Here is a 20,493-nt window from a genome sequence, read left to right as displayed (position 1 = left end):
GAAGTTTCCCATCTCCATGGGATGCCTCTCAGTTCTTCTGGACATTAGGAGAAAGCAAACCAACTGAATTTGACTGAACATTCATATTATAAAGTTATAACATGTAAATATGAATGACCATATGATGTATTTTATGAACTATAAGGCACACTTGAAAGCCTTATTTCTTTTTTTTTTTTTAATGACAGAGCACTTTAGAATCCAGAGTACCTTATCCCTTGTGCTATCCTAGGCACTTTAACATTGGGAATTGGGTCATCTAGACCCACTAGACAGTGCGATGAACCTTTTTTCTTCAATGATTTGTGATCTTCACTGGTGTCCAGGGATTAGATGGAATCCTCTTCGCCTTTATGCTATGGATAACACATCAATCTAAGGCTCTGGTCATCTGGACCATATAGGATAGCACAAGAGTAATACATGGATGCATTTTGGATGTGCTTACTGATGTTGAAGGAATTTTGAGAGGTACACTAAACGCTCTATCACTTACAAGTGGCAAACCATGTTAGGTGTCATTTTAAACATGGCTAACGTGTAGCTGTGTCGGCCTGTTTTATTTTTTCCTTTCTTTTTTTTACGTTAGTGTAGTCACATTAGCGTTATTTTTAACAGAATCTTTTTTTTTACTTATTGGTAATTACAGGTGTTGTGAATACACTAATGTGGCTAACGCTTCTAACATGTAGTCCAGGCATGTCCAAAGTTCGGCTTGTAGGCCAAAATTTCAACTTTCCACTGGCCTGCAGTCTCCTGTCATAATTCCACTGATATGCAGCCTCCATCACTTTCATAAACTGCGTGTATGATTTCTTGATTTCAGTTGGCTAAATTATATTTTCATAGCCACTACAGGTGTCTACAGCAAGCAAACTGGGAATTCCTGTCAGCATTGACTCTACAATGCCTCATAGACAGTGATAAATAAACGTTGTTATTATTATTTTTTAATTGTATTTGTTTGTGTTAATTATTATCTATGCTGTTTTTTTAAGAAAGGTGTGGTAACAAGGCAATTTCCCCTTTGGATGAACAATCAAGTTGTATTCCATTCCATTCTATTCTATAAGAACACATATAACTATTTATGAGTCTGCAGAAGGCAGCGTTTTGTTTAAATTATCATTAAATCGATTTATGAATTAATACCTTAAATAGATTTTGGTAGATCTATGTTGATGTTTGTTTTTTCTTTTTTCATAGTTTTTAAGTCCTCAAAATTGCTTGAAATCAATCAATCAATAAACTATTATTATTATTATTATTATTATTATTATTATTATTATTATTATTATTATTATTATCACGGTGAAATAAATCATGACGGACGTGACTGGTGACCTTCGGTTGCCATGAGCACCTGCTTTCCCGTTGACTTGCTTCCGAAAGTGCTGGCATGTGAACCGACTGGAGGGTCGATGTGAACGGCAGAGGGGGGCGGGTGGAAGAGGGAGAGCGCGCGCGTGGGGGGAGATAGAAGCGAGCAGAGAGAGAGGCGCGCGGAGAGAGGAAGAGAGGGAGAGAGAGAGGTCTGCAGTCTGATTCTTGGCGTCGCGCAGACCCAAGACGACGCTGTGGCCACGCGCTGCGATCCTGGGATTACTTCTGCGGCTCGCTCCGACCCGTTCACTGACTAGAAACGGTCCGACGGGGACCGACAACTTCTCTACGTCTCCGTCAGGTCCTCTTTCATCCGGGAATCAGCTGCGCGGCTCTCCATCACTCTGCGCCGGTTGGAATCTCCTCTGCTGCCCAAAGCAAACGTGGAATATCGACAGATGATTTTATTAAGTGGAAATAAAACAGACATACGGACAAACAAGTGCTGCGGGAGAAAGTGAAGGAAGGTTTTTCTGGGCTTTGTGGTGCTGGTTCTGGGAGGATCTGTGGCATATGTGGAGCAGACGAAGGATTTTGGTGTGTCCCCCCCCCACCCCCTGCTCTTGTGCACATCACTGACCACTTGTCCCCTTCGTGGCTTCTTTTCCCCCCCTACCTTCTTAAGACGTAAAATTTATCTTCTGAGAGACACTGAACCCCTCAGTCCCCGCATGACATGGTTCAGTCCAGCTGCGAGATCCGAGCCTCCTTCATGCATTGGGATTTTTCTCAGCTCCGACACCGAGTCAAACCCCCTTCTCTGAGCATCTGAAAAGTCGCCGCGCCTGCCAAACCAGAGAGGAAAAAAAAAAAGGAAAAATATATATATATATAAAAAAAACGCCATGACCGTCGCTTCCAATCTGGACGGGGCGTCGGGACTTGGGAGGAAAGTGGAATGCGTATGCAAGAGAGGGGACGGAATACGGGGCATGTCTCTGATGAGGGCAGGAGTACAGGCGCACCACTGGAGCCGGCTGCTGCTCCTATACATGGGACTTCTGGCCACCTCAGTGAAGGGTAAGTCCCCCCCCCCCCCCCCCCCATCTTTAGAGCTGAAAACATCCAAATGCAGCAGGCTTGCCCTAGACTCCACCACCCACCCTCCCTGAGCTCTGACTGAATGCAAATCAGCAGCATGCACGCACGCACAGAAGGCGCATTTCGGATCAACCCCCCAGCCCCCACCCCCCACCCCCAATGTGATGTCGCTGTTCTATCTTTTAAAGTTATTGCAGTGTGAATGTAACTTCCAATCAAATAACTTTTTTGAGGGGAACGCCTGTTTGAGGTGGTCAGCCAAGAAGATCCTCAGAGTCCATGAGGTTGTGTCTGGGGTGGGGGGTGATACCTAAACACATGTCCTCCTCATTCTTAGAGCGTCGTAGAATAAGCCAGAATCTTGGAGTTCCTCTTACACAAACCGCTCCATCCCTCCTTTCAGCTTCCCCTGTTTCTCTGGGATACGTGCCCGCGCCTTGAGCCGTGCACGGTGGATGGGCCTAATTAACTCCCATTCGCTTTTGTGTTCTTGATTAATTGGGAATGAAACATTTTTGGAGATGAATATTCAACAGATTGCCAACATTTACTTTCTAGTCTTGGGAACTTGATCAGCTCCTAAAATATGGGGTTCTTCTCATCCTTCTGAGCTCAGATTTGTTCGGGTTGTATTATTTTATCCTTTAGGTATTTTAATAAATTAAAACACACATTATTCTTTTTTGGTTGTATTTTCAGAGGGAGAAAATAATAGAAAAAAACACTTTAAACTTAAGTTGGACTCCTGTTTGGTCCACCAGCATAAACGCACTATTTCATCACACTTTTTTTTTTTTCAAATTTGTGTTCAGCTTTGTCCAAAACCACCCACCTTCACACTGACTCCTACTGTCGCCCACTTCTGAACCAACTTGTGTCATCAACCGACCACGCAAAAAAAAGGCCCACTGCGTCGGCTATGGTCACATGGTTAAAGCGCACGCAGCCCTGTGCTAATGATAGTAACAAATCTCCCACGGTTTTCCTGTGGAGTAAATTTTCCCACCTCCTCGTGGAAACTGCTCCTCTTATTTGCGCCCTGAGAGCTTTTAATGACTCGATTGCCGTTTGGATCTGCATCAATAACGATGCATCAATTTGTTGCACCTATGTTGGAATAACTAGTAAAAGTAATTGTAGAGCTTCTTTAAAAATATACGTAGCACAAGCTAATGAATGTGTGTGAATGCCACATACCGGCAGTACGGTGGTCCGTTATCGCTACAGCCACCAGCAGTTTCCTCTTCCTCCCATTGAGCGGCACCAAAGACCCGCACAGCCGAGAGGAGAGCGCACAGTGAAGTGGAGACACTTGGTTCCTGGTATATCTCAGTCCCATGATTTCCTGTCTCAATTATTATTATTGATCAACCAGTTCAGTTTTTCATGTAAAGATGTTTGAAATGCTCCTAGCAAAGACGCGCGCTTGTCTGTGCCACAGCATCCAAAACAGGTGTCCCACAGAACTGCGCGCCCCATGCGCGCTCATCAACCTCTAAAAATGGGAAGGAAAGGACTTATGAAAAAAGAGGAGAATGGATAAAAGGAGATCACGTGTTATCCCTTTCTTCCACGTGTTTTTGCTCTCCATCTTCGGCATTCTCAGCGGCGCACGAGAGCGCCACTCAGCATATCCATGTCCACACTCGGCCCTGCTCCCGCCTCACGTTTCTCTTTTTTAAAAGTGCGCCAATGATGCAACTTGCAGAAACGTTATTAGGTCTGGAGGGCTTCGCTCTCCTTCCGCCCTTTTTATCTTTATGTTCTCACTTTACAACATCTGCTTGTATTAGAGCAGCCAGGCGCCGGAAACGCGTGTGCGCGCTCCCGAGTGTGTGTGCGCGCGTTCTCAGATCAAGATTGGATGAGATAAAATAAAATATGTAAAGTCGTTTTCCAAGTTCAATAAATCAAATTAAGGCACCAATGACCTACAGAACACACAAGAGTCGTTGCTGTTGATGCAGTGATGGATGATCCTGTTCTTCTTGGAACAGTGTATATCATGCATTTTTATTGAGGACCTTGTCACTTTAAAATGATTATGATATAATAGTGAATTTCACCCTCATTAGCCAAATGGGTGACATTTTGCGCACCCAGGCGCAGCTGAAGCTGTCGCTCAGGGTCACTGTCTTCAGGACCACGGACAGCACCCTCACCAGCAGCCCTTGCAGCAGCAGAGAACTGGCTGCTTTTCCCGGGGTTGTCTGAGCTTTCGTCAGACCTTTGTCTAACTGGGTCATATCAAAGTTTGCTTGTACTTCAGATTTGAGTTTTTGACCCTATTATTTTACATTAACAGACAAGCAAAGCCAAGGAGAAAGTACAACACCAGTCAATGGGAGCCGTTGTATCCAATCTAGTAAAAAATATCTACTGCTTCTACTATTTGACAAAAGCTGAAGACAAGCAGGTCAACCAAGAGCTGGAAATGATACATGATGTAGTGTGGATCTTATTAAAGCTATTTTAATGTTCATAATAGATGGAAAAATAATTACTTGCAGTGGTTAAGCTGTTTTGATGTGAGGAGAAGCCATACAATTGTTTTTTGAGTAAAAACAAAAACATTAAAACCGTGTTACAGCTCACAAAAAGTATGTTTAAAAAGAAAGAAAGATAAGTCTGTCAGTCAGACTTTATTAACTGCATTCACAGTTTATAAACTGTAAACAAGTAACTCCAGAACTTGTTTGTAACACGCTAGAAGCGTAAGCTACGTTGGCGCATTTACAACACAGGTAGCTCCCAATCTTGTTTGCAACTTGTAAAAAAAAACCAGACTGATTTCGCTAAAACAAACACTATTGTGACTACAATAACTCTCAACTTTGCCAAAAAAGACACTTCAGAATCAAAAAGCAAAACCCATTTATATATATATATATATATAAATAAATAAAATATATATATTAATGTTCTGAATTAAAAGGCGCACTGTCATTTTTTAAATGAATAGAAAGGCTTTTTAGTGCACCTTATAGTGCATAACATATGGTAAGCATGTTTGGAATGGCTTAAATGAGTTTTGGTGTTTTGTGGCCAAAAAAGGAAAGTAACATCTCCACAAAAATGCATGTACTGACATTCGGTCATTTATTTGTTGTTTCTTCTATAACTATTCCAGTTTTGTTCAAATTGAATATGGGCATCTGACTTTCTGTCTTCTATATGTTCAAAGTTAGTTAATGTAGGGAAGGAAGTGCTGAGTTAGTGGAAACACATTTTAGACCATACGCTCATTAGCAGTTTTTTGATGCATGTCACTTCCAAAACAGCTATAAAGTCAACAATCACAAAGTTTTTTTATTTTTTAGAAACTACCAGAAGGATCTTTAAGGGATATTGATGTTCTTTTACCCTTTTAACAGATCCATCTTCAAAATAATGTATAGATTACTATAGGAACTTCATGTAAAGTATGGAATGAAAGTAATTAAATGAATTAATTAATCTTTATTTATATAGTACTTTACAACGCCGTTGTGTGCAGGTGCTTCACAGTAAAAAAAAAAAAGCAATAAAAAGAACATTTTAAAAGTGAGCCAATCAAGATCATTTAATAAACAACCCCACAAAATACACACTGAAAAAATCAGGCTCCTTACAAACAAGTAAAACAATATTACACCATTTGCAGATTTACTTTAAATAAGAAAAAAAAAGGTCTCACCAAGAATTCTTATTTTGATTGTCTCTTAGACAAGTTTTCTCAAACTAAGATTAGTTTGCTCTTAAAAAACTTCATTTATAAGACTATTTTTGTTGCAAGATAGAAAATAAAGCAGTAAAATAACTAAGAGAAAGATAAGAATTGAATAAAATTAATATAAAATGCTAAAACTACTGAATATTAAAAGCCAATCTAAAAAAAGTTAGTTTGTAGTTGATGTTTTAAACTGTTGTTGTCTGACATCATGCGCAGCTCTGGAGGAATATCATTCCAGAACAGCATTCATGGCAGAGCGGCTGAGTTGACTGAGGGCAGAGTTAAGTGGTTATTAGTGTGCTGAAATAACACTGCTTTGTGTTTTCTTTGTGACAAATATCTGCACGTTCCCTGTAAGCCGTGTTCCTCACCTGTCTGCCTCCAGCTCTGAATTCCAAGTTCTCCTGTTGCTCATTTATCATTGAGCAGGAGTGGAAGCTGGATGTGGAGCTGTCTTGTTGCATGCCCTGCGGAGGTAAACAAGGACGCTTTATAGAGATTTGCAGAGGCAGAAAGAGTGGCAGTGGAGCCGAGGATGGACATCCTTAAAATATGACACAGGAAGGGGGTAAAACAACAGGAATCAAGTCTGTGACAGAAAAAAAAAGGATAATTGGAGAGGGATGGTGAGATTACACCAGCCGAGGTTTCTTCTGTAAATTATCCATTAAGAAGAGCTTATTTGTTATCAGGAATCAGCCAAACTCATACTTTAAAAGTCAAACAGCTTATGATAAGCTTGTGCCAGCATGTGTCAAGATGAGTTGATGAATTACTCCCCCCCCATTTACTTTGGGATGATTAGACAAAAGTGTTTACAAGCAGAGCTGCTGGGAATGGTAAATGTACAACAGTGTGAGTGTATGCAGCTTTCAAATCATGTAACTGCTCATCATTCTCATGAGCAGCGTTTTACTCATCCACCTGCTGACATGTCAGCCCGCCCCTTTGTTTATCTTCTTGCTGGACCTTTCCCATCCATCCACCAGCTCCGTCCAGGCGTCCTGCCCCCTCCCCTCCCCGGCCTTCGTCAGCCCACTGGTGATTCATGCCATATCTGTCTCCAGATGGCCAGAGATCTGTCGCTGTGCTTCGTCACACTGATCACAGCTACACTCTGACTCACACGCACCTTGATGGGTGCACACAAGCACCCCCTTCAATAAGTTCTCTTAAATTCAGCCTTGCCGCTTTCGCAACCTTTTCACTCAAGCTGCCTACGAACACCTCATAAACGAAAAAAACATCACTCCAAAAGGAAAATGTCTTCTTTTAAACAGCTTTATCAAATTCTGATTGCGTCAAAATTTAAGAAAAACTTCTTTCACAGAATTTAATCCAGACAAATTTTCCAAATCATTCATGTATCTGGGGGTATTATTGCAAGTCTGGAGGTTAAATCTAATTGAAGTTTAGAACAATTTCTTAAAATGTAATTCTCAACATGTCCCTGAGCACAGCATTCAATGAATAAATGTGTATTTTGGCTGCTTTGCTTCTCGGGGGAATACAAATGGAGCAGTGTTTCTGTTCTGGCACTGCTCATGCTTCACATTTGGAGACTGCAACACATTCCTGTGAGCCTGTCTGTTAAACACCTTCTATTAAAACTTTTTTTAAATTTAAATTTAAAAGCTGAGCTCCTTTAGAAATTGAGTTGTGGACATAAAATAACAAAATGAAAAAAAATATGTATACAAAGAACAAATTGTTCCCTCGAATTTCAAATTTTGGCCAAATTTGCACACAAATTAACATTTTGTGGCAACAATTTAGTATTTTGTTATAGTAAGTTAGGATTTTGTGGGCACAAATTAGCATTTTATTAGCATTTTGTTCATACAAATTAGAGTTTTATGTGCATACATGAGTTGTGTGGAAAGGTTTGCATATTTTATAAATTTGTATTTTGTGGGAACAAAATAGTATTTTGTGTACACAAATTTGTATTTTGTGTGCACAAATTAGTATTTTGTATGCATAAATTATCATTGTGTATGCACAAATTAGTATTTTTAGGCACAAATTAGAACTTTGTGGACACAAATTAGAACTTTTTGGACACAAATTAGCATTTTGTGGGAACAAATTTGTATTTTGTGCATACAAAAGGCTAGTCTGTGCACAAAACAATGCTAGGATGTTCCTAAAAAAAATGGTAATTTATGGCCACAAAATGCTAATATGTTCCCACAACATTTTGTATTTGAATTCAAATTTTCCTTTAATGTTTGTTGACCACACACATATTACCACTTTGGAACCAGAAATTAGAAATGGATTAAATAAGAATACTAATTTGTGCATACTAAATATAAAAATTATGGCCACGAAACGTGTGAGCTCAAAATACTAATCAATGGCCACAACTTTTCTCTTTTGAGGTAAGGAGACTTTGTTTTTTTTTTTGTTTTTAATCAATGTTGTGTACAGTTAGAGACTATTTTGTGAGTGGAAAGGTTGCTGCTAACTGCAGGGCCCAAGAATCTGACGACATATGTGTGGGAAAGACACTTTTTTATACCTGCTAACAGAAAAAGTGGATGTCTGGCTGTGCAGGACAGCTTATACATGTCAGTTTGTATATAGCAGCTGTGAAGCACAAAATAGCCGAGACACGCAAACTTGTTCCAGCTACTGTAAATCCCCTAAAAGTGAGAGACAGACACAGCTGCCCTGGTTGTCTTGTACCGACACAAAGTAGAGGCAGGGATTTCTTTAGCTTTTCAATTTACACCGTTCTTATCAGATACCAGTGATCCCAGAGATTGAAGATTAGACTCTGGGCAGGAGGTATCTTGTCCTTGTCCTTGTCTTTTTTCATTCCCATCGTGCTTTTCTCACTGTTTGGTGTAAAGGTAATCTGTCAGGGGTCTTTCTCTGGAAAAAAAGTGGACTCATCATGTAAGGAGAGGCCGTGATTGTGTTGCAAAGTGATTTATAGTCCTCCAATTGTAAAGGCTAGTATGACAATTTTGTTTCAGCTGCTCAAAATATTTATAAAATGCAGGAAATGTAATGATTTTTGTATGTGCTACTTTTATACAAATTGTTATTATTTTACTAGTTAGGAACAAAAAATTCAAAATTTTTCCCCAAACTTTTCTTTTTTCTGTTTTTTGAAAACAAATGTTCGCATCTTTTTTCCTTGTAATTTAAAATATGCATTTAATAAAAGTAACTCACTCTTCACATTTGGCTCATTAAAGTTGCACAAAAGCACAAGTGTAATAATAACTAACTTTTGCTGATTCGTACTGGGGTTACACACATGGAACACTTTTTTTTCCAGAAGTATTTTCATGTAGTGACCACCGGTTGCCAGGCAACAACATGGAAACCAGAAAACCTGCAGATCCACTCATCCCTCCAACTCCCTCCCAAGTGTTGAAGAAGTGATTCATACTAGCTTTTAAAAGACATTATTTAAAGCCAAAGTTGTGTGAGGGAGACAGGTTTAAATAAATCATCTTTTTGTGTGTTTGGAGCAAATGACTAAGAAAATGTTTGGAGTTCTAACCCAGTTTAACCTGTTGTTATGGGACTTGTCTCCTGGCTCGTGTTACGTGTTTGGTTTCAACAGAGGACATACATTTCTAATGAGCTCAAGTGAAGGGAAAGTATAGCTTTATATAGTGTTGAGGCTCTCTTCAGAACACCCCGACCCCCCACCACACACACACACACAAACACACCCATTAACAAGAACCGTTAACGTCCCACTCCAATCACATGTTGATCTATTATCAAAGTGTTCCCAGTGGTCTTTAAATTATGAATATGTTGTTTTTAGCCAAAGTAAAAAAAAAAAAAAACTGCTGTTTTCTAGCATACAGTCAGTAGTTTAGATACGGGTGGGACCATTGGCGAAGAGCAACCCCGCTCTCCCTCACCCATAAATGAGAGTTCTCTGTTTACACTCTCTCCTGCTAGTTTACAGCTGGCTGACTAAATAGTTTTTCGCCCCAATGTACGAGGGGTCCGAGGTCTGGGTCCCCCTGTGCCGGCCCCCAGCCTGAATAAAATACAGGGTTGTTTCAGGAGGGGACACCGACACAAAAATCTCTGCCAAACCATCTGTGTGAATCCGTGAAAGCTGATTCGCTGTGGAGACCCCTGAAGGAATATGGCAAAAAGGGAACGACATGCACAAACAGAAGATGCCCCATACTTCTAAAAGGTTTTTGCTCTGTTGGTATGGGATATTTAACCAGAAAAGGCAAATGTTTTATGTCTGACACTAATTGCATTAGTGGTACTAATTGTATTCATTTTTTGGTGTAAAATGACGAAGAAAACGATGTCCCGGAAATTGACAGGTTTTTAGATTTTTGGCTAAAAGCATCATTATCAGTTAAAAAAAACAAAAGTTGGTACACTTTGAAAATAGATCAAAAGATGATCGGAGTGGGACTTTAAGTCTTCCTTGGGGTGAGGTTTGGTCTGGGTTGGAGGGATACAGTTTCCTGCTGAGAGTGGGAGTGATCGTCGGCTCATCCATTTCATGACCTTTGAAGCCTCTCAGCCTCTCTGCTTTAATGTCCATACCGTGTTCACAAATTCCTCATCACTCCAACATAAATCGACAAATTCATCTGCAAAAGGAGGGGGATGCTCGGCCTCCTGTTGATGCTCAAGAGACAAATCAGAAAGTTGGGATTTTTTTTTCAGATTTCTTAAATAATTTAGGTGAAAAAACACGAAGGGGGGGGTGCACTCTGGCTGTGGAGCTTTGGGTTTAATGTAACTCAAAGAGACAGGCTCTCACATGTGAGGAGAATGAAAATGAGGCGATAATTGACTTTCGCTGTTTCACACATCACTGTCACGCGTAATTCTGCTTACAAGCATCGGAGCGGCTGAAGGAGAAAACAGAAATAATTTCAGGCATCTCAGTCTGTATCCGTGAGCTTGACTGTGAATTTGAGCACACTCAACGAGACTCTGGATGCACCACGCCGTGGGAGTCCGCACGTGTTCGAAAGTCCCACGTAAAGCAGACTCAAGTCATGATGAATAATTGAGGCAAGGGGTTGCCTTCTGTGTTCTCCTCTTATGATGTTGTCATGGGAACGACACGCTGCTTCCAAATGAATAATTTTTTTTTCTGTCCCGCTCATCGATACACAACTCTAAAGCGTCCTAGAGCATCCATTTGAGTGGGAGGTCCGTTTGTATCAAAGCTGAGTCAAACGCCCCCACGAAAAGTGGGAATTTCAAATGAAGAAACTGCTGTATATTGATTTATTTCGGTTCACATGCTGTCAAGAAGTTCTGTTGCTCATGTTTATGCCATAGGGTTATTAGCATGTGTAAAATATAGTGAAAACAACCCAAACGGAGCCTTCTTTATCGAACCAATATTTGATATGCGCAAAATGTCTTGTGAAATTGAAAGACTGGAGTTCTCTGAAAGGCTGTGGGCGGTTGGAACATTTTTTCTTCTTCGCTGGCATGATAACACTGCTGGTTAAATATGACCCAGCTGGAAGGAAATGCCTAGCTTCCCCCTTCTCTTGCTCTCTGTTAGAGAGAACACATGCTCCATTGTGCTTTTTCTTGCCATCCCTGATAACAGGCAGGCAGAAATGTGTGCACGAGTGTATGCAAATGTGCATTCGGTATCTGTTTTTATGCTTGAGCCCTTCTCTAATGCATCTTAACTTGCAGGATGCTCTTCTTTTTATTTTTTCTCTCCGGAGCGTACTTGAGTGTATTTAAGTTTGTGTTCATTTGTGTGTGCGAACTGCGTTGCCATTTGCGTTAGCAGAACCTTGAAAGAAATGCCAGAGCCTGTGGATGAACTGGGACAACAGTACAGTAGAGCAGTGGTACCAAACCTTTTCCAATCCACAGATTGGTTAAATGTCAGACAATATTTATATGGACCGGCCCGTACAAGACTGGAGTGGGTGATTGATTGATTGATTTTTTTTTTTTTGGCTTCCAGTTCTCCTTTAATTTTTGAGGGTAAATATCTTCAGTGGGTTCAAACTTTATTAATACTCTAGATTTTCTGTCGGAACCATTGAAATGTGATATAAATTTTCCCTTAACCCATTCAGTTGTTTTTTTACAACAAAATTGCCGCGTCAACAGACTGGAAATAGAACTTTTGTGTAAAGATTGGGTTGCGTTGCTGGGGGTTGGACGGAACGTCAGATGTAAATATTATGGAGACGTTTTAAACATTTTGACAAGTGCCAAGAATAGTGGTGGAGAGAATCCAGTAGTTTTTGTAAAATAAAACTTCCTTCAGTTTCAGAAATTAAAAAGGAAAATGCAAAAAAAAAAAAGAAAGTAGGTCGTGATTTATTTCTCTGTGGCCCGGTACCAACTGCTCCACAAACAGGTGCCAGTGCTCTGGGGGTTAGGGATGACTGCAGTAGAGGATGGAAATGAGTTGCCATATTTGCAGTGTGCTTTGTTTTATTATATTTGACTGGCAACCTGGCCAGTTTAGGCTCCAGCAGCCACGTGACCCTGAAAGGGACAGAAGGGGGTTAGAAAATGGATGGATGGATGGATGGATGGATGGATGGATGGATGGATGGATGGATGGATGGATGGATGGATGGATGGATGGATGAGCAGGAATCCCTTGTGTGTGTAAAATATTCTTCCAGGAAGAGGCTATTTCAAGACCCAAAAGTAAACCAAATCTTTCCATTTTAAATGAAAAGTAAAACAAAAAAACTCTACAAATTAGGCAAATGAGGAGAAAACAAAACAAAACTAAATCTGCAGGAGCAAGGACAAAGAGCAACCAAGCACAGCAGCACCTTCCACTGCATTTGGCTGGTCCTTAATAGCACCAGCGTAGTCATGGCCAGGACATTAGCCTAATGCATGAAGGCGAGCAGGATCGCTAAGCTAACCCATTTCCATTTTAATGGCAGCCATCTCGAGGTTAATTCAGTTATGATGCGGTCAAGGAGCGCATATGCGCTGACACGTCAGGAGACAAATAGTTGTGCTGAAAGGATATATGGGGCGGAAGGCTTTATCTACCCAACAGGGAGGCAGTTACTGACACACAGGCCAAACATTTGGTTGTTTGACGTTTACTCATGGGGCAGGTCATATATATGACTCTAGATAGCTTTGTTGTTGCTCAATTAACCCTAAAGGGAGTCACTTATTAGGTAGGAAATGATTCCACATCTGATGCTTAGTCTTTGTAGATATGACGCCCTATGGAAAAGAACTATACATTTTTAATGCTTTTTACTTGAGAATTAGAAAAGAGCTGAGCTCAGTGGATCAGCAATCTGACGATGCTCAGACTTGCACTGTGCCTGATGGCAGAACGTCTCACCACTAAGACAACTGTACATATTTTGAAACAACTACAGCCAAAAAAAACAAAAAAAATGCAGATGAAGTAATTTGTATTTTTCATGTTTCACTAGTTGTTTCCAGGTTGTTGGTTTACATAGCAGACATCTTGTGTTCATTTAATGCTAAAGCAACAGCTCTAAACAGCTGGCTTCGCATAGTTCACTTTTACTCATTTGACTGTCAGAACAGGATGGCCTCAGTGTCTTACCTTTTTTTTTTTCTCTGAAGAAAAAGGTAAAAGATAAGGAGAGGAGACAGATGTAGGTGTAAAGAAATCCCTTCCAAAAATAGAAGCCGAGCCAAAAGACTGATCTTTACTGCAGTAATCATAGTCTCATGAGTATCATTGTGGCAAAATGATGTTTTCTGTGATGAAAAGAGCCAGCTGTAACTGCATCTGAGCACATAAAATGTATGGATGTAGAAGACAGAATAATGCAGAATATCAATGCATTTACGGTATAAACAATATTTTAGAAAACAGGGTAGACCATTGACTGTACAAGAGTGTGACATCATCCATAGAAAACGGACCAACCAAATAAGTACAGAATAAATATCACACAAAAAAAACAAACAAAAAAAACAAAGATTAGCAAGCACATTATTATGATTATTTTTTTACCTCAACATATTGAAACATAGAAAGACAGATGAAGAATACTCAAACAGAAATTGAAACTGAATTAAAAACAATTTAAAAATACAACTCAAATGATATGAAATATCCAAGTTAAGAACTGTTATTTCTACATTTAAAGTCAGTTAAAGAAAATATCCTTTCTAAAAATTAAAATAAAAACATCAGTTTTCAGTCTAATTTTCTTAAGACTTAAATATCTCAGTAATTACTTTGTGTTTAGAAACACCAATGAGTGTGCTTTGTCTGTGAGGTCTCTGCCTGATGATGCTCTGAAAGGTCATCAGCTAAAGGCTGTGTCACACAGCCACTATATACATTGTGCACATTTTCCACATATTCATTTTGTTTTTTTGTGAGCCATGCATGGTAAACGTAATTCACACCTGTTTCTTGTGTTCGTCATTCGTCAATGTCCACAGATGTCCTTTGAGGGTTTCAGCCGACGGGTCTTTATGTAAATTTCGTTTTCAGCTGTGCAAAAAAAAAGTTGTTTTTTTGCACAGCAAACTCAAAAAACATTTTTTTTTTTTTTGAGTATTAGACTTAAGTAATATTTAAACTACTTATTTTAAGTAGTTTAAATGCAATTATTATGTAAATCTTTAGTAAATGTGCGTGATTTTTGCTCAGATTTGTGGCTTTCCATGACTGTTCCACATATACATTTCACATATGTAGCACCGATGTATAATTTTCATATCGCGTATATAGCACACATATCATGTTAAAATGACAGAATTGATGCACGAATCATCAATAAATGCTGTATAACAAGCACAATAATTATGCTTGGGTTATCTTCTTTTTTAATTTACGTGTTCTTTGCGTGGTTTATTTTTTACTTCCTCCGTGGTTTTAATGTGGTTCATTCGTGATTCATCTGTGTGCATACATCCACGGATATTCACGTATGACCAATTTCTGGCTGTGCAATGTGCACAAAATGTACGTAGTGGCTGTGTGACGTGGCCTTGAGAAGACCCGTGCTGTGTGAGCAGCCCACCCAAGCTATTTGAAATACAGGTGTGAGTTCTGCATGTCTGTCCTTTGCCCTAAAGACCCAATCTAACACAAATTCTGCATTAGAAAGCAGAAAAGAGAGAATTTTTAAATCTGAAAACAAAAAGAGACATGGAGGTGGTAGTTTCATGACTGGGTGTGAGGTTCTTCATCTTTTTGGCATCACGTCCTGCTGAATCATACATGCATTTTTTTTTTCCAGAACATTGTTAGAAAAAGGCACAGCCGATCCATCCTCTGTTCCGTTAGTCCTCCATTTAGTTAATGACTCCAAACGGATCGCTAAATGGGTTCAAAACATTTTGAAGGACATCATTCAAGGTTGTACGTGGAGTAGCTGTCTTGGAGTCTGGATCTGAGTTACATTGAGATTCTGTGGAGGAAGCTCAAGGTTAATGTTAGTGCTGAGAGGCCATGGAGTCTAGTTGAGAGGGAACAATTTTCGAACTTCTACAAGAGCTTCCTGTTCTATTTACTGTCAAAAATCCTCGGTTGGTTCAGAAAGATTTTATAAATGCAGCTGAAAGAGAAATTTGAAAAGTCTGAACTCATTTGAAAAAAAAAAAAAAAAGGGGGGGGCTATAGGGTTGATTTTTAGACACATTGTGTTGTGTATTGCCAAGAAAGCAGATCAGATTTTACTATACTGTGAATGTAACACCAGTGACCTCTTTCAAACGAACTTTTGTCATTGGTTGTTGCTCTCTCCACTCTATTTGTCAAGTTTTTGCTGCAGATTCTTTGATTTTCCTCCCACCTAACCCCCATATGCCACCTTTTCTTACCTCATCTCACTTTTTGCTTCTATTATTACACAAGTGCATCTTTCAAATCTATTTTCTCACACATCTATACATTAATTCAGCCCTCTGGCCCCTTTAGCCTCAGTCTCGTCCATCTTGTTCTTCTCTAGTCTTTTCCTGTCTCTGTCCTCCACTGTGAGGGGCTGCAGTCCTGCCTGAGTGCAGCACAGTGATCATCAATTTATCAAACTGTCAGAGCGCTCAGTTGTTCTGCGTGCCTATTTCTAAACAAATGACTCTGCAAGACAAACAATAGCTGCTACATGCACGGATAAAAAACAAAACAAAACAAAACAAAAAAAAAAGGGTTGTTTAACAGTTTTCACCCCAGACATTTGGAGCTGCAGGCAGAACACTGGACGGCAAATCTGTTACAGATGTCAAACATTCCCATACACACCAGCCAGTAGGGCTGTACAGAGAATGTGAAAACTCAGATATTTGTAATCTGTTCCTGGAAATACAAGGACAAATATTTGCCACATCTAAAATAGCTGATTTGCGTTATTTATAAATCTAATGTAGCAAAAAATACTAATCTGACAATGTAATTATTGCTCTAAAATGCAGAATAATGCAAGATGTTTAGTATACAAAGACATCAAATGTGCTATTGTCACCGGAAGTTGATAAATCTTCAAAGTAAAGTGTCGGTGAAGCTTCTTATTTTCAAAGTATTGTTTTTTTTGTAAATTAAAAAAAAAAAAGTTAAATTCAGTTACATCAGTTTTCTAAAATAAATTATTTACTTTTAGTTTTTATTGAAAAGTAATTTATAAGTTAGAATAAAAAATAGATTAGTAAAATAGAATAAAAAATGAATTCAGGAATATTATGAGAATCTTGTGGTCAATTTCATCTAAAGATGAAAAAAGTCAGTTAGTAAGACATGGAAACAATGTTGTCAGTTTAGATGAAAGGGCTGTGAGAGTTCTCTAGTTGTTCCATTTTTATTGAGGAGTTGCTGTGTCTTCATTCACAATCATCTTGTCATCAATCTATTGGAACTGTAGTCAGAAAGCTTCAAGAATGAAAAAAAACAGGGATTCAGGATTTGTTCTAAAAAGATCCAGAACAACAGTGATGTTTATGTAAGGGTCAATGCCCGACAAAGTATCTTTTATCAAAATTTAACTGAACCGTCCAATCCGAAGTGTAGGATGGTTACCTTTGTGAAGTCAGTTAATTTCTGATAATGGACTCTTTGAAGGGCAGTATCCTCCTTATACCATGGTCATTTAAAAAAAAAAAAAAAAAAAACAGTATTTAATCTTTTTTTAATACTTAATTATTTTATTTTTTCTAGTTAAAATTTCTTTTTCAAGAAAAGCTGGATCGGTTGATGCATGGTGCGGTACGTTGTCGTGGCAACGGCTAAGCCAGCACCGACTTTGTCTGCAGCGAGAAAGGAAAGGGATATCTATGCTGATCATCACAATGGGTTAAATAAAGCATCATTTTAGAGAGAAAGTTCACATCTTCACATGTTTTTGTTCAGATGATAGAGCAAAAGTTTGTTTTAAAGAAACCAGCGCAGTAATATAGAATATTAAAGCTATGTGACCGGAATTTATTCTTTAGGTGTACATTATCACTGGCCATTACCACTCTTCGATTTACACCCAGCAGCCAATCAGAATCGACTACTCACCCTGACCATGGTATGAGTTTTGTTTACTGCTGAAATTAAGGAAGTTGACAGAAAAAAACTTTAGAGTGTGACACTGTTCAAAGTCACAAACATCAGTTTTCTTTTTAAAAATATTTTTGTCCTTATCTGTTGATTCTGATCTCATGTTTCAAATAAAGGTCTAAATGATGGGGATAAAATCCAAATTATTTTAATTTGGATTCATCCAGTAAAAAGACATTCATACAGCAACCATTCAGACATTAAATAGTAAAAATCATGGTTCAGTCTGTGAATCGTTGATCTTGATCCGTGAATCAACCGGATCAAAGTAACAATCCACAGCCCCACCTGCCGATGTAAGCGGATAAAAGACGTCTTCCTATTCGCTGAGACAGCATTAACCCCATTATTCCATATTCTTAATGGTCCATCTGAACTCGCACAACCCAAAAATAAAACTTAAAAAAATTATAACAGCATGACCTTCTTTGATGGTTCTCTACCTGGACTAAAAGAGCATTGTAAGCAGTCTGTTTATGGGAGCTTTATCGTTTGGCAGTGGGGTCAACTGCTGGATGAGCTCTTCCCCGCAGATTTACACTGAGGTGCTTCAGAGTAGGTCACCAGCTCCCAGCAGCTAATTTCATAATGCACCCTGGGCGAGGCTTAAATAATTCATCCAAGCCACAAGTGAAGGATCTACTTAATCAAAGGCTTAGGGCTTTCAAAGAACAGAGAGAGATCCTGAGCCTCAGTTAACCCCACTTGCAGCATATGGTGGTAAACTATTTTCTGAGCAGCGGTGCAGAAAGCCAGAATGACGTTCCAAAAACATTAGGCAAGTTCTTCAGCCGTTGTTCTGTAAACCAAAACTGGAACCTGATCATCCATTAAGCTCATAAATGAACACACATGTATTTTTGGGGACTTTTTGTACTTGTTTTGTACAACTAAACCATTTCAACCTTTTTTGGTTGTAGCCCAAAAAAAAAAAGCCTCCCTAACTGCTCTGTCTTAGCTTCTTTTTATTCCAGATTGCATGCATCATTATCACTTTAAAAGCTGGTGTCTTGGCACAGGTGTTCATATTTTCTGATGACCATTCAGCTGAGGTTTGGTGCACTAAATACACAGTTCTTTTTCCTTCCTTTCAGATTTTTCTTGCTTTTCCAGCTTTTATGATCATTTAATTGTACTAAAGAAAAGCACTTGAGTGGTTGTCTGCTTGATCGTCTGTCATAAATCAACGCGGGCTGCACATCCTGTTTGTGTCACCACTCAGACTGTTTTAAAAGCTTTGTACTGTCAAAGAGCCTCCACTTTTGTTTTTCAATTAAACTGCTCCCTTAAAAGCCACAGGAGGGTTATCCGTTTTTAGTTTTTTCGTCATCCTAATGCCTTCGTCACAACCCTTACGGGTGGATACTGACTGTCTGTAGGCGAAAAATGGGCAAACATATACGGGGCAAGCAGGCAAACCACATAAACATTTCTGCTTTATAAAGCCCATAAAGCTGAAATGTTCCTGCACATGTTTTTTTTTCTACGGGCATTATGCCAGTGATAGGTCTTAGAAAATCACTTAAACAGCCTGACTGTTATGCTACATTCACACTGGGAATGCGATGCGCGTTTAGCACTGGACTGTTGCTCCCAGCTCTATTCCGATACATAAAATATATTTCATGTTGGTGTCATAGAATTCCATCCGGACACAAACCTTAATCTTTAATTTCTCCTCCATGATCGATTTTCAAACGATTGGCACTTCTATGAAATAAAATGGATGCCATCCGCCTGTTTATATAGACTTCAGTGGATGTAGTGTCTTGAACATGTGTTGCTGAGGGTGTTTTGAACGTAGCTGTAGAATTGAGAAAACTACACAATCGAAATTTGGTTTGTGTGTGCATCCTACGGGCACAGACAGATCACCTGGACACCCTGTGCATGTAGCATTTAGGCGATTTATAAGGAGCCACTATGCACGCACTTTACTAAGGACTGGAGTGTGGCGCAAAGGACACCGCTTATGTCATAAGTGCATTTAACTTACATTATCCTTACAAAAACTTCACAATACAATTACTACAGGCATAACAATCGTCTGTTCCATTTGCATGAGGGTTCATGACCGCATACACCTTAAGTCACTCCTCTCTACGATGCTCTACAGGCCCAGAAAACCCAAAAACCTGTGTGGGTATGTTCAACTAAAGCATAAAACTGATTCAGAACAACTCCGTTGATTTCACCTCACTGAGATGGTTTGGTTTCATTTCCTGACATGAATTTCAACTGACAGCTCATGTACTTACATCCTCTCACATCTGACTCTGGCTTCAGGCTGCTGTAAGAGCCATTGATTGGTATTTTGTCTGATGGGCCTCGTAATGAGGGAGATGATGAGTGGATTATTGACCAAGCTGCGTATATGAAAATCAGGTAGATGCAGGATTTGCCTTGATATTAGTGATTGAACTGATGGCAGTTTGGACGGTTCAAGGTAATTTACAGAGTTCATTTGAAATCACCTTTTGATCTATTGTAAAAATGTTCAGTTTATGCCGTTTTTAGCCACACAAAAAAAAGAATGAAACGGTGTAATTTTCCACGACATCTTTTCTGCAGAGAAGCAGCAATTCATTTGAAGTTTACCTTCATTTTAAAAGCTTTGTGCTGTACTGGTTGGGACTGTTTACTTGGCATAACTTCCCTTCGCAAATTGCTGAGAGCTATCTGTTTACAAGCTCTCCCACAAGTAAACCAAACATTAGCGGTGCGACAAAAAGGATGAGCAATATTGGAGCTATCCAGTCGTACAGTTTCCATCCAGATTCTAGCTCAGAAGAGGAAAACAACGACAAACACAGATATATTTGTCTGTAAGTGAATGTATCGGAATGGAAATAAGCTT

The 20,493-nt window shown here is 39.3% G+C and overlaps 1 protein-coding gene across 3 annotated transcripts in view; it reads left to right on the top strand.

Annotated features, from left to right (window-relative positions):
• Positions 1 to 1,471: 1,471 nt before the first annotated feature.
• csmd2 (CUB and Sushi multiple domains 2) overlaps positions 1,472 to 20,493 on the top strand; it is a 279,666-nt gene continuing 260,644 nt past the window's right edge. For 2 of the 3 annotated variants that reach the window (XM_023959868.1, XM_023959867.1), the window contains exon 1: positions 1,472 to 2,403. In XM_023959868.1, coding sequence (XP_023815636.1) covers positions 2,229 to 2,403 — 175 coding nt within the window. In that variant the 5' untranslated portion in view covers positions 1,472 to 2,228. The remainder of the gene's footprint in view (positions 2,404 to 20,493) is intronic. The other variant, XM_023959870.1, reaches the window with a different exon arrangement.

This window comes from Oryzias latipes, chromosome 11 (genome assembly GCF_002234675.1).
Source record: "Oryzias latipes chromosome 11, ASM223467v1".
NCBI lineage: Eukaryota > Metazoa > Chordata > Actinopteri > Beloniformes > Adrianichthyidae > Oryzias > Oryzias latipes.
Note: the sequence above shows the minus strand (reverse complement) of the source record. Positions and strands in the feature narration are given on the sequence as shown.